Source organism: Ostrea edulis, chromosome 1, assembly GCF_947568905.1.
Source record: "Ostrea edulis chromosome 1, xbOstEdul1.1, whole genome shotgun sequence".
NCBI lineage: Eukaryota > Metazoa > Mollusca > Bivalvia > Ostreida > Ostreidae > Ostrea > Ostrea edulis.
Window position 1 is genome coordinate 51,472,630 of NC_079164.1, and position 15,704 is coordinate 51,488,333.

The 15,704-nt window shown below is 37.2% G+C and overlaps 1 protein-coding gene across 1 annotated transcript; it reads right to left on the reverse strand.

The window, feature by feature from the left end:
- Positions 1-7,579: 7,579 nt before the first annotated feature.
- On the reverse strand, positions 7,580-15,704 carry LOC125650642 (uncharacterized). Its single transcript, XM_048879099.2, has 6 exons — positions 15,598-15,704; positions 12,827-12,995; positions 11,548-11,719; positions 9,245-9,368; positions 8,649-8,777; positions 7,580-8,362 (listed from the first exon to the last, which is right to left on the reverse strand). The coding sequence occupies exons 1-6, from the start codon at positions 15,624-15,626 to the stop codon at positions 8,017-8,019; spliced, it is 969 nt and encodes a 322-aa protein (XP_048735056.2). The 5' UTR covers positions 15,627-15,704; the 3' UTR covers positions 7,580-8,016.

Here is a 15,704-nt window from a genome sequence, read left to right on the forward strand (position 1 = left end):
GATTTCATTTCTTATTGATGTCCTATAAATTAGTATCGGAGATGTACGTGTTACCTGTCGAAGCTACCCGCACAGGTAAATCGAAGACACGGATATGAAGTGAAGCGTAGCAACGCTCGTCCCCTTATATACCATGCGAACCCTGATACATATAACAATAGAATATCCAACTAATATGGCGGATTAGCAGAGAAATATGGCGGACATATATAATTATACTATATTTATTAATTCATGTCAGCTTTAAATTAACAAAGTTAATCGCGCGTGTAACCACTATTTGCATTCACGCATGCTTGACAGCGGCGCCTCATTGATGCCACTAAAGTGTTCAGAAATGCTTGAGGGATGTTCCAGATGTTGGTTAAAGCCTGGCCTAAATCAACCAATGTCACTGGCTGATTTGGTAATCGGCGTAGACGTCGTTCCATTTCATCCCAGACGCGCTCAATCGGGGGAAACAGCTGGCCAAGGCAAGGCAAGTTCTGTTGAACAAAAAAGTCCCTGACTACACGTGCAACATGTGGCCTTGCGTTGTCATGCTACAGAGTGATGTGATTTTGCTGTCTCTATGAAGGGTATCATATGGCGCTAAATAATTTCGTCTCGATAGCGTACGCCGGTGATATTTCCATTGACAATTTGTAGAGGGGTCTTTCCACGTGCTGTTATTCCACCCCACACCATAACGCTACCTCCACCGAATTGTCGACGTTGCACAACACAAGCGTCCTGGTACCGCTCCCCAACGCGACGATACACTCTACAACGGCTATCCAAATGAAATCTGGATTCATGAGTGAACAGAATATTGGCCCAGTCCTGTATTCTGAATCGCAGATGTCTGCACCACGCTAGTCTAGCTATACGATGACGTTGAAGCAGTATTGGGCGCACCGCTGGACGTCTTGGTCCGATGTTGTGCTCGCGCAGACAAATTACGCACAGTTCTTGGACTGATTGGTCGAAGTTCAGGAATGCTACGAGCGTCTGGAAACGATTTCTCAGGTGCACAAGTCTAATGTGGTTGTCCTCTCGACACGAGGACGCCCAGAACGTGGTCGATCCCGAGTGTTACCAGATTGTTGGAAACGCCTCCATAATGACTGGATGGTGTTCCGATGAACTCCAAAGTGTCTTGCTACGATATTTTGTGCCATTCCAGCTTGAAGCATCCCAACAGCACGTTACGTTGGTTTTCGATGAGTTGTGGCATGGCAGAAGGGTAAATTTTGTCAAAATTAAAGTGCTTTCATTAACGATTAGTGTCCAAACAAACCTTTTACACTTCTTACTCAAAAGAGTATTGGCCAGTAAAATTCGTGCGTACGAACACTTCAATAAACAACACGTGTTCACTAACCATGAAAAAGTCCCCGAATGAGTCGGATACTATTCGATATTGTTCAAAAATACCACCTTTATCGATTGTTTAGATTTTATAAATATAGAAAAAATTTATAATGCAGTTTCTTTTTTCCGCTAATATATGAGTTACCACATCAAGATTTATGCATTAATTAAAATAAACTGTTAACACAAAACAAGTGCCCCTTCAAAAATGGTCTGTTAAAAAGATGGCCTACATTTTTGCAGTTACTCTCCTACACCGGAAGTTGGAGGCGCGCTTACCATTCCGGTCCTAAGCTTCACATGAATAGTATTTGAAACAAACCGTTAAGCTTACGCTACAAATTCTTTATTGAGTTGAGTTTTAACAGTTTGTACTATATCTATGACGAAACATGGTTCAGTTTCTTCGATTTTATAAAGAAATTTTTAATACGCGCACTTCGTCAAATTGTAGAGTTTGGGAAAGAAGGGGGGGGGGGGTTGGGGGGTTATAGCCGTATTTGACGTTTAGTTCTATCCAAATTATTGTGCAATTAATACTGATAGTTTCAGAAAGTAGTCGGTTTTAAAAACAATAGACGCCTAGAATTAAAAGCTAAATAAATCGGGCATGTAGCATCGTTTAACAAAATGGAGGGGGGGGGGGGGGGGGTGAGGATATTTTCACAATATTGCCTGAAAATTGACAAGTAAATTTAATCCAAAGTTCGAAAGCCTTTATCGTGGGGGGAGGTGGCAAAGGTTGTTCTCTCGGTTCAATTTATCGATAAAAGTTTTACACTTTCGCTGTGTACAGTTCATGACAATGCTATTTTTTAAAAAGAGGAGGGAGGGCAATCAATCTGTCTAAAGATCGACATCTGTACGTAAAAAATAACCAACTTTGCATGTAATGATAAAATGGGGTAAATCCATTGTTGCTACGTGCCTGGTAATTATTTTAGTGATCATTTAAGTAATTGCAGTACAGTTCAGTCCATCTTTTTTGCAAGTACAACGGTTAGTGTCACAATTTGCCTTGCATTTACAGCGAATAACGTTCAAAAGTTTATCTGGGGCGACTGGTAATCTATATTTAACGGATACAAGAATTGTTGAAAGCAGTGATAACTTCTGATAAGCCCCAGTTCGAAGGATCCAAATTATTCTCTTCTTTAGTCCACTATATGACTTTTTAAAAATGCTCCTCTTCTGCAGCTGTAGTTAGTGACAATGACTGAACTTGTAGAAATGATATATTGTGTTAGACAATACTTTACAAGCAAATCTCCTATTAGTGTCTTTATGGTATTCCACCGTACAAAGTCGATATGACATCGACACCAGAAGATATTTTTTTCTCTATGGAATCCTCAATTAGGACTATAACGAACAGTGATCACTCTCGTAACTCCTATAAGCAATACAAAATAGAGAGTTGGGCAAACACGAACCCCTGGACACACCAGAAGTGAGATCAGGTGCCTATTAGGAGTAAGCATCCCCTGTTGACCGGTCAAACCCGCCGTGAGCACTATATCTTGATCTGGCAAACGGAGTTATCCGTATTCAAAATCATTGTGCCAAAAACGGCATAACAATAAAGTCAGACAGATTTGACCCAATGGTAGGTTGTATTGGCAAAGTAGATTGTTATAACGACCACATCGTCGGGAACCCAAGGGTTTCCGATGATGTAACGACCATAGAATTTTCGAAATGATGACTTTAAACGAGACTCACTGTTGAAACCCCTGCACCATCAACTTGTTTGTTAATAGCCTGTCTCGATTGACAATGAAAGATACATGTTGCAGATATATTTTAACAGTGATATACATAAAGTCTTGAAAATTACTGTGAAATTTATTAGAGACTGTTTTGAATACAGAAGTCAATTACCTACGACTACATAAAAATTATGTAAACATCATTTAATGATGTTCAATGAGCCTTTGCCAATTATTGTAATTGTGTTTGTCCCAATAAATAATTGTATTTACATTTCCAATGTTATTGTCTTTGATATTTCTATAAATTGTATTAGTCACTTACACAATGAAATGCTTTCTTTCTTGTTTTATCGGGTGATGAAGGTAGCTAGCATTGCAGAAAAAATTCATAACCTAACCCACGGTAGCTAGCATTGCAAAACAAAAAACAAAAACAAAAAAGAACTATGAATTCGGGAAAGTGACATCGTAGATTTTTTTCCCCTTGATTTGTTATACATGTATCATTATAATGTGTATATTTTAATGCGATGTGAACTCAAAATAAACACTCAGTATATGAACTACCATGACGTGAACGCTTTCAATAAATATCACGTTTTAGAGAAAGTCAGAGATAGTTTAGCTTTATCCGTTTGTGCTTCTTCCGCATTGGTTTCCATGGCTTTTCCGATGATTGTCAAAATAAGAATTGTTGTAAAAAGTGAAAGAATCATAAAAGCGGACAAAGCGAAGCAAATGATCTGCACGGAGGATATTATAAATATCCAGCACAGTACCACAACGCATGATATAAATGATGCGAACACCATAAAGATCCCGCCAGTTGATGTAAGCAAAATTATTCCAATCGTCTTCTTAATTGTACTGAGAGCACGAGAAAGACTCTTGATCATTTGTGAAATGACGGCAATGAGAGACAACGCAATAAGAAGAGTGACCACAACAGTAACGATTAACACGATAGGCACAAAAGGGGTGAGCAAAAGAGTGAACATCATCGTCAACACGATCAGGAAAGTGATGAGCATCATCATGCCGTTCAGAATATATGTAGCAATGTTAATGATGTATATATAGGTATAATCCATGATATAACACGGCTGATTACAGGTCAGATGTGTCGGGTCGACTCCAGTAATTTGTTGTACGAAACTTTTAACTCCTCTAAATATCAAACTGGCAAGTTTTGCTGATGGTCGGAGACACAGGCACATACAATATACGATGCCATTTCCGATCATTTGAACAACACTTTCCACGGCAACAGAAGACATGGAGAGAGGGATGACTACACTTGTGTGCGGCATCGTTCTCAGCTGCACTGCTAGTGCATTAACGTGCTGATAAACTGTAAACCGTACAAGAAAGTCGTTAATAAACGCCAGAAAGGGACTGATCATGTACCAGCAAGACTTAAAGCCAGATGTAGACGGTTTCATAGCTACCTCGTATCTGACTAATGGTCAAGTTGTTGAGATTTTAGCCGAGTGATACCACAGCTTTATCACGCTCTCGGCTTTAGGGTACATTATGAAACGCACAAGGAAGTTGCACTATCTGGGTTCAGGGAACAGCCAAGGCCAAACCCCCTAAAGAAATAGATTATAAATTGAAAGTAAGCATTTTATTAATGACCAGTTTCCTCCATGGGTAGTGCGAATTAAAAATCGTCAATTTTACACAACACGGCTGGACAATATATTCACAACAAGGGGCTGATTTGTGCCATTTTACACTTTATCGTCTTTTTGTTATTTCGATGTGGAAAGACAACAAAACGATATTTATAACATGATAATAGTAACTACTTTGTTTGGGAAACATAAAAATAGAAAAATCTGATACTCAATGAGTTTATCAAAACAGGATCCAATACCCTACTCCCCACCCATATAGAATTATTCAATAAAATACTAAGTACTAGTGTAATTCCAGATATATGGAACATTTCATTAATTTCAGTTCTTCAGAAACCTGGTGACCCAAATAATTGTAATAACTACAGTAGAATAAGCGTAACCAGTTGTCTTTGTAAACTATTCAACCAAGAAACACTTACTGATCATCTAGAGTCCATTAACGGCCTTTTAAGGCCTTTCCAAGCAGGTTTTAGAAAAGGTTATAGAACCACTTATAATGTTTTCATCATTAAATCATAATGAACAAATATCTTTAGAACCTTTAGGAAAATGTATATGTGTGCTTTGTGAATTTTCTAAAGCATTTCACTCTTTATGAAGGCCTGCTTTGGTGTTTAAAAATGAAATGTATATTTATAGGTGGTTAATTATATATACTTCTAAAGAATATGTATGAAAACTCAAAATACACCTTCAAACAATCTTCAATGTGTAGTAAACCTTTCAATGTAAATTTTGGTGTTAAACAAGGAGATCATCTAAGTCCCACCCTGTTCAATGTCTTCATTGGTGATTTTAGGAGTTATTTTGATGAGGACCTTTATGATCATGTTAGTCTTGGTGGTATTAAACTAAATCATATATTGTTGTTTTCAGATGGCTTAGTTTTAGTTTTATAAACTGCAAACGCTAATGGATTGCAAAATAGGTTAAACACATTTTAAAAATAGATACTGTACCAAATGGAACTAAAAGTTAATCTTGAAAAAAACCAAAGTCATGACTTTTTCTAATTAAAAAAAACCAATGCAATCTATGTGAGAATTTTACTATAATGAAAATGTGGTAGAGGTAAGTCGTAAATGAGTACAAATATCTTGGTGTCATATTTACATCAAATGGTACATTAAAATCGGCCTCAGAGCACTAAAAGGAGCACAGAAAGCCAAATTTGTCCAGTAATGTTTGGTTAAAGTTGCATGAATCCATGATTGTCCTGATATTGACATACAGTTCAGAAATTTAGATCTCTGATTTTAACATTCAACTTGAAGTCAGATAAGGCACCTTTTGAAAAAATCCAAAATTTCATTTTGAAAAACAGTTTAGAAGTTCATAGTAAACCCTCTAACTTGGCTATTAAACTAGAACTTGGTGTTTATCCACTGACCATTAAAATATACAAACTAATGATGAAACACTACTTGAGAATGGTCAAATTAAAATCTTCAAATTCTGATCAAAGTATGATATTACAAAATGCTTTCTTTTCCACAATGAATTTAAATCATGAGTGAAAGATTTACTTTATATTGATTCCCTAAATGTATCCTCAAATAATTTAAATGTAAAATTAATACCCAGTATTTTCTATGAAAATGAAACTTTAATGCAACTTCCTAAGATTCAACAAAACAGAGAGGGTAAACTCTTTTTCTTCAGTTCTCTGTAAATTGTAAAAAATTTATATATATTATTTTACTTTATCCTAGTAAATCTGTTCTGACCTTTTAAAATTAACAAAATATACAGTTTAACACCAACCCATGTTTTGCAAACTTTTTAAAATAAGTATATACATGTGTGTATATATTATATATATATACAAATGTAAATGTATATTATATATATATATATATATATATATATATATATATATAAAGCACAAACAAACAATTATAACACCCAACCTTACGTTTACCCCTAGGATCTAAACGATACATGTGAAAATCAATTAATTAATATATAAAGCACTAAATAATCACAACTAGGTACTGAAAATTTTCGCCCCAGCCCGGGGTCGAACCAGCGATGTACGGCACCCACGGTGGGTGCCGTACGTCGCTGGTTCGACCCCGGGCTGGGGTGAAAATTTTCAGTACCTAGTTGTGATTATTTAGTGCTTTATATATATATATATATATATATAGTAAATCTTACTAATAAACTGCAACTCAACCTGAACTTTTCTATTTTGACAGTTTTTCACCCTAAAATTATACTCTTGTTCATAGAAATATTTACAAATAGTTTCCTCAAGTTATAGTTCTGATATAGGAGTCACCTTATCATTGCACTGAAAGACAATTACTCTCTTTAAAGTTAATTATTTTCTTGTAATTTTTTCGGTTTAGAAATAGTCTATGCATGCATTCTACATAATGTACATGTATATTGTTTGGTATTAGGAAGGAAGTGGCATTCAGGTTAACACTCTTTTCAGTGTTAGCTGTTTTCTGATTGGATAAGAAAAATAACCCAGTTTCTTTGGTTTTGATTGGCTAATCCTAAAGAATAGAATTCTGGGTATATAATTTCGTGTTTGGTCCATCTTAGCCTACTTCATGTGTGGTATATTCACCCTCTAAGTTGATCAGAGACATATATTATATATGATCTCTGGTTTTAATGTTCTGAATTTTCTTTAGTTAGCATGAATTAAGCATGATTTTTGCAGAGCTAGGGACCAGGATTTTCCTTTATCACAAAGTGGCATCTGTCTACAAGTAGATTTTTCAGAAGTATGGAAGTCCAGTAGCGACATCATCAAAGTAATTATTTTGACAGTATTCATTTTTGATTGATTTCTACATCTGTTACACTTTGTTATTCCTTTACAACTTGTTATTTATACAAAAGTCAACTCCAATCAACTGTTAAAAACTCTTTACTGGTCTTTTCATTCAAAAGTGCATGTAGACATGTAAACCATAGTTTGGGAATCCCTTTTCTTCAGCAGCCCAGGTTAAGCTATCTCTTGAACCAGAATTAACAATATCTTTATACAATCACAGAGTTATTGGCCCTGATATACTGATTCCGGTTACACTCTATAAGCCTATTGCAGAATTATCATTATTTTCTTTATGGAAGCAAAAAAGGAAGCCACTTTTGACGCTTTATGACTCCACCAACTGTCTATGCAGTGGGACTGGTACATTTCTCTGGACAATTCTCTTGTCTATAATGGTCAGTCTATTATGGTTAGTGTCTAATGCTGACAACAATGTAAAAACTTTGTCAGCTTCCACATTATGAACTTTGAATAGTACAATAAATAAGATCTAAAAATAGACACCCTAAAATATCTAATCATCTGCCAAATCTCTTAAGTAGTGATCACATAGCAGAATTGGGCATTCTGTAAATTCTACTTTGTAGTCATAATATAGAGTCACTTCTTGGGGGTCATCATAAGAGTCCCCCTCATAACCCAGCTCTTGTAGGGTGGCCTCAGGGAAGAGCATGGCTTCCCTACTGCGGGAATCATCCGAGAAAACTGACAGCTTTGTGGATAGAATTCCTGTTTCCATAGTGATTAACTGCAAAATGCTGTAAATTGTTGCATCTGACTGGACCATCACTTCCAGATGTGCTGGGTGATTCCGAAGTTCTCGATCAAAAGTCACAAGTCTTAGCTCTAACCATATGAACCTGTATTGAATATCACAGCATGTAAATCATGAGGAAAAGCAAATATTCTGTGTTACATGTATGATAATTCTACATTTCTTCCCATAAACTAAATATTATTTGTGAAGTAGCTATGCAGTCCATGACCTATTATATTTGTGATGGAGAAACTTTCAATACAAACAAGCATTGATCTAATGGGTTCAGGACAACAGATAAATTTGTTAGTGAGGAAATGTAGCAAATACTTCTGATGGAGAAAAGTTTGTTTACACAAATGGACCTCAATTTTGGCAGTAATACATACTTGGGGTTTTTATTTCTGTAGGGCTCATCTATACCCATTTTACATCCTGGACATTTCTCGCTTTTTTTTGGCAGTACTGTCAGGATTTTCTCAGCTTCCTCCTGCTCTCTGTCTATCTCCTCCAATTCTCTACAATAAAAAAGGCTGTTCTCAGGATCACAGAATTATATATATATTAAAAATTCTTTATATTACAGTTATATTACCGGTATGCCTACACGTTTATCTAATCAAATGTTACAACAGACATCTCCATATGAGTGAAAAATTCTCGAGAGGGACGTTAAACAATACACAATCAATAATCAATGATACAACCAGAAATAAATCCAGGAATATGATTTCACAAAACAAGACCTATTTCAAAAGGCCTAAATATCCCTCTTAACCTTGTGAATCATATAAGGTACCATGATTGTTCATACTGGTCCTTAGGGTGCCTTCAGAGAAGACAATGTGCCACTTCCAAGATGTGTACAGATGAGCACAAAGTCTGGTTACGTAACACAATACAGTTTGATAACATACACTGAGCTACATTTTTATAGGTTTAAGATTCCCTAACTAACAGAGGCTGATCCAGGCTTTATACTTACTTGGCATATTGCAGTCCTTTAGATATTTCTGTATAGTCAATTTCACCACTGTTATCTCGGTCCAACAACTTTGCTAGGAGATGCACTTGTGTATCATTTAGGGCTATTCCTGAGTCAAACATACCTATTTCAAAACAATACAAAATTGAAATAGCTTATCTTGACAAAATGCATGTACCACATTTAAAGAAATATCAAGTACTAGTTAATGTATTATTTCATATGTAGCTTGTAAGACGAGTTCTAATTACATTGTAGTTATATCAAGCTGGGTGTAAATTTCTGTACACTCTGCTGAAGCTGGAGTAAATGAAGTGTGTGTGCATAGAAGAAAAACTTTAATGACATTTGTTCCCTAGAAGATATTTTTCATGATTCAATGTATTGTGACATCAAGTTATATATTCCCAGGTAGTAAAACATATGCAACCTAGGGGCCATGGCATACAGTCCAGGGTAAATTCTGTACAGATAGGAGCTGATCACTCGCGTCACAAAACAATATTGGGTGGGATGGGGGCTGATCACTCATCACAGAACAATATTGGGTGGGATGGGGGCTGACCACCCACATTACAGAACAATATTGGGTGGGATGGGGGCTGATCACTCACATTACAGAACAATATTGGGTGGGATGGGGGCTGATCCCTCATCACAAAACAATATTGGGTGGGATGGGGGCTGATCACTCATCACAGAACAATATTGGGTGGGATGGGGGCTGATCCCTCACATTACAGAACAATATTGGGTGGGATGGGGGCTGATCACTCATCACAGAACAATATTGGGTGGGATGGGGGCTGATCACTCACATTACAGAACAATATTGGGTGGGATGGGGGCTGATCACTCATCACAGAACAATATTGGGTGGGATAGGAGCTGATCCCTCACATTACAGAACAATATTGGGTGGGATGGGGGCTGATCACTCACATTACAGAACAATATTGTGTGGGATAGGAGCTGATCACTCACATTACAGAACAATATTGGGTGGGATGGGGGCTGATCACTCACATTACAGAACAATATTGTGTGGGATAGGAGCTGATCCCTCATCACAGAACAATATTGGGTGGGATGGGGGCTGATCCCTCATCACAGAACAATATTGGGTGGGATGGGAGCTGATCACTCACATTACAGAACAATATTGGGTGGGATGGGGGCTGATCACTCACATTACAGAACAATATTGGGTGGGATGGGGGCTGATCACTCATCACAGAACAATATTGGGTGGGATGGGGGCTGATCCCTCATCACAGAACAATATTGGGTGGGATGGGGGCTGATCACTCACATTACAGAACAATATTGGGTGGGATGGGGGCTGATCACTCATCACAGAACAATATTGGGTGGGATGGGGGCTGATCACTCACATTACAGAACAATATTGGGTGGGATGGGGGCTGATCACTCATCACAGAACAATATTGGGTGGGATAGGAGCTGATCAAAAACATCACAGAACAATATTGGGTGGGATGGGGGCTGATCACTCACATTACAGAACAATATTGGGTGGGATGGGGGCTGATCCCTCATCACAGAACAATATTGGGTGGGATGGGGGCTGATCACTCACATTACAGAACAATATTGGGTGGGATGGGGGCTGATCACTCACATTACAGAACAATATTGGGTGGGATAGGAGCTGATCAAAAACATCACAGAACAATATTGGGTGGGATGGGGGCTGATCACTCATCACAGAACAATATTGGGTGGGATGGGGGCTGACCACTCACATTACAGAACAATATTGGGTGGGATGGGGGCTGACCACTCACATTACAGAACAATATTGGGTGGGATGGGGGCTGATCCCTCATCACAGAACAATATTGGGTGGGATGGGGGCTGATCCCTCATCACAGAACAATATTGGGTGGGATGGGGGCTGATCACTCACATTACAGAACAATATTGTGTGGGATGGGGGCTGACCACTCACATTACAGAACAATATTGGGTGGGATGGGGGCTGATCCCTCCTATCACAGACAGAACAATTCTGGGTGGAATAAGACAATATAACAGAACAGTCCACCAAGGTTCTTCATTTCCATCATAAGACAACATTTGTCAACTTAAGTGATACATGATGGCAAACTCGCTTTACTTGGTCTTCATCCATAGCTCAAAGTATACTTAATTTTGAACAACATGCAGTGCAACATTATTCAAAGTTTAGGAGATATTGTTGAATTTAAAAAAAAAAAAAAATGGGCACAGCCCTGAAAACACATTCTGTATAATTCTAATTTGTTTATGTGGTTACATACCTGATTTAAACTCATCATATGTAATGATACACTCTCCATCCTCATCAAGTTCTTTGAACATTTTTACAATCTTATCCGCATTCCTAACTAACCATGCATCCATCTCTTGAATGAAATTATGATAAAATTCCTTCTGGTTTTTCAGCTTTTCAGTTGCTTTTTCAATTTTTTCCTACAATTTCACAAGAAGACATGTTAATAAAAATCTTCAAAATTAAATCAAACATGATATTGATGTCTTGGTGTAAATTGTATAATCTGGTCCTCAGTTGCACTGTGTGTGTGTGAAATAGAGAGGAGGATTGATTGATTGTATATTGTTTAACGTCCCTCTCGAGAATATTTCACTCATATGGAAACATCACCATTGCCAGTGAAGGGCTGCAAAATTTAGGCCTATGCTCTGTGCTTACGGCCTTTGAGCAGGGAGGGATCTTTATCATGCCACACCTGCTGTGACATGAGGCCTCGGTTTTTGCAGTCTCATCCGAAGGACCACCCAATTTAGTTGTCTCTTACAACAAGCAAGGGCTACTGGGGACCTATTCTATCCCGGATCCCAACGGGACTATAGAGAAGGAAAGAGAGAGAGGAGGAAAGAGAGAGAGGAGGAAAGAGAGAAAATTTCATTTAGATAGCCAATGTATTTCTATTTTATCTATTATTTTATCAATTAAGCTACAGCTCATATTAGATTCTTATTAAACATGCTAATCTAAGAGGAGCATTTTAAATTTCAAACTTAGAAGGTCAACCTTCTACTAAATTTTAACACATGCGTGGATCTAGAAAGGGGGGGGGGGGGGTCAATGAAGACCCCTTCCTAGAATTTACAAAGTATATACCGGCCATCATGATTTAAGAAAAACAACCATGTTGTCAGTATTACATAGACATACATATCCCCTACCAGTCCAAGTCAAGTCGTGTGCATAATATTCTGCAAACAGTCCCTCTGAAATTTCAATTGCATTTAAAATCTTATGTAGGCGGAGAAACATTCAATTCAAATGCTATACCATCTCTGTATACATTTTGTGTATGTTCAATCTGATTAAAATAAGATCTGTGTAGCGACATAACAATAATGGAGCAGATCAAAGATCTTATTCTAATCAGATTGGTGTATGTTCAATTTTTGTTTTGATGTCATATATTAAAGTTTAAATGGCAAATCCAACAGAGGAAAGTTTGCACCCTGAATTTGTGCAATCTGCTGCGCTTGCCCACTATGTGGTAGAACTGTCAACATGTAATTAATCAAATTCTTTATATTTACCAAAGCTTTCTCCGATTTGGATAATTTTGCCTTTTTCTTTTTCCCTTTCTTTTTCTTGCCCTCTTTTCCAAGGTCAGTTGTACCATCTGCAATCAAGGTTCCTGGATCGCCATCAACCCCAGGAGTAGTATCCAGTTTATCTCCATCCTTGCGTTTGGCTGATTTGGGTCTGGAAATAAGGAAATATCCTTGATAATAGATATATATAATACAACACCAATTTTGTGCAATTTGAATTATGAAAGGTCTTTTTCATTAATTTTTGTTTGTTGGTTTTTTTTGTGTGTGCATGTAACTATAATAAGTTGCCACAACATCACCACACATCACTAACCATAGTTTAACATCACCACACATCACTAACCATAGTTTAACATCACCACACATCACTAACCATAGTTTAACATCACCACACATCACTAACCATAGTTTAACATCACCACACATCACTTACCATAGTTTAACATCACCACACATCACTAACCATAGTTTAACATCACCACACATCACTAACCATAGTTTAACATCACCACACATCACTAACCATAGTTTAACATCACTAACCATAGTTTAACATCACCACACATCACTAACCATAGTTTAACATCACCACACATCACTAACCATAGTTTAATCATTAGTCAAATACATGGTGTGTCAAAAACAACAGGTATACATTAATTTATCTAAAGTGTAAGCAATCACAAATGATGTTGATTGAAAAACAGCTTTCTTATTGTCTCTCCCCATTTGACAGGGAGACAACACAATGAGCTGGCATATTCTCAGCAGAGAATACCCCCACAGCTGCCAGCATGCCATGATTAAAATGTAAACACAGAGAAAGTGGGCAAATATTTTTCAGTCTGTCCATAATAAGAGGTGTGCACAAGGCAGATTTGTTTACATATAATCATTGATTATATTGATATTAACTATAACACCACAAGGGAAGGAGAGATCCACAGATTCAAAACACCCCCACCCCTTTTCCAACCCACTTCTGGTACTGATACCTGTATCCTTTCTGTGGGCTATATACTTACTTTTATACCTATGTAAATTATGCACAGTGGTTTAACTCCAAACTAATGTATAAGATTTCATCTGAGTAAACTCAGGTCATTGGTCACACAGGGGCTAAGCCCATTTTGGGCCTGAACTCTGTGATACCATAAATATAGAATTCTATATTTATGGTATCACAGAGTTTGGGCCCAAAACGGGCTTAGCCCCTGTGATTAGTCAATCAAAAATTGAATGTCGGTCAATTGTTAGACAATTTCAAAGCATGACATACCATTCAACAATATTGTTCTGAAAATTACCTGAATAGTAATTTTAGTTTGAATTAAAATAACAATGAATGTGATTCAGAAAGTTAAAGTATCAAATGGCCTTGTGGTTACATATCATCTTGGAGTTATTAATCATTGTGCATTCAATTTACAAAGAAGTAAAATACAAGCATCCAATGCAGGTATTGCTAGTGAGTGAAGTGAAATACAAGCATCCAATGCAGGTACTGCCAGTGAGTGTTGGATGGTTTGAGCATCCTCCCTTGTGGTGTTTTATAATATACATGTATATATGGTTTTTCTTAGGGTGAAAATTTTCAATGTTACCCTCAACTACAGGTGATCTATATCTAAAGGTTATGACCCTGAATGAAAACAGTATATCGGTGGTCACAGTAAACAATTGTATCCTCCCAAGTACTGATTAACATCTTTTTGGGTAATAAAGTGACAACAGATGGTGGATCAAATACAGATATCTAGCAGAGACTCTCAAATGCAAGAACAGTTTTAGGAACCTATTAAAGCAGCCACCACACCATCTGGACAAAACTAAAATCATACATTCTGCCCATCCTTTTATAGGTGTTAGAGTGTTGGCAAATGATGGAGAGTGACCTAAAGAAGCTGTCAATGTTTGATACAAGTCCCCAAAAAGAACACTTAGAATATTTTGTCCAAATATTATCTCAAAACGTGACCTCAACAGATGCCATCAAGAGGACAGAGCCACAATCATCACCAGAGAACAATGGAAAGTGCTTGCATATTGGTCACATACTCAGAAGGGATTTAGACAGTATTATCAAAACAGCTCTTTTGGACACCAGAGGGAAAATGGAAAAGAGGGAGACCCAAAGGCACCTAGCAACGAAAGGAATTAGGGCACACTTCAGAAGCTAGTCATTGACAGAAGGGGATGAAGAAACCTCATTACTGCCCCATACGCCCAAGGCGTCATGGGCTGTAAGTAAGTAAGTGCTACCTATCAATATGATAAATACATGTGACAAATCCCATTGGTGCATTTCCAATGTGATGTGTGACACTGCATTGTGGGTTTCCTATGGGTACTCCAGTTTCCTCCCACTTAAAGGCCCCCTAGCGCAAACATCCGTGAAAGTCGGTAAAATAGCTAGTATATAGTTAATGTCATTTGTTGATTATGTATGTCCGACTTTAAAAATAAAAATTATTATTTAATAATTATCATTATTATTGTGCAAAGTTTTAAATAAAGTTGACTGAAAACTGTTGTAGTACAAATTACAAAAGTTATGTAAATTCAGTGTTTCGGACACACGGACGAAATAGAACAATGTTAATCACTAGAGACGCAAATTTAAAAAAATCCGAGTAAATTCTAGCTGTTGAATTTCACCGATGTAGATCTGCCTTTTAAATTTTATGTTTTATCATTCTAAAGTAAAAACTTATCAGATTCTATAAAAATGTAAGAGAAATCAAGCTTACTTTTTCTTTCCTTTCTTTTTCAAAGGCATTCTGAGATATATTGACTAACTGAGATTCGTATCTAATGTACATAGAGGGATGTCAAGGTCGATTTTAGACTGGTTCCC

Excerpts from the sequence above, each read along its gene's own strand:
- LOC125650642 (XM_048879099.2), bottom strand. The coding sequence starts at position 15,626 with ATGCCTTTGAAAAAGAAAGGAAAGAAAAA. Across the intron at positions 12,996-15,597 it reads AAAAAGAAAGGAAAGAAAAA|ACCCAAATCAGCCAAACGCA; the intron begins GTAAGCTTGATT and ends CCTTATTTCCAG. Across the intron at positions 9,369-11,547 it reads ATATGATGAGTTTAAATCAG|GTATGTTTGACTCAGGAATA; the intron begins GTATGTAACCAC and ends GTTTTGAAATAG.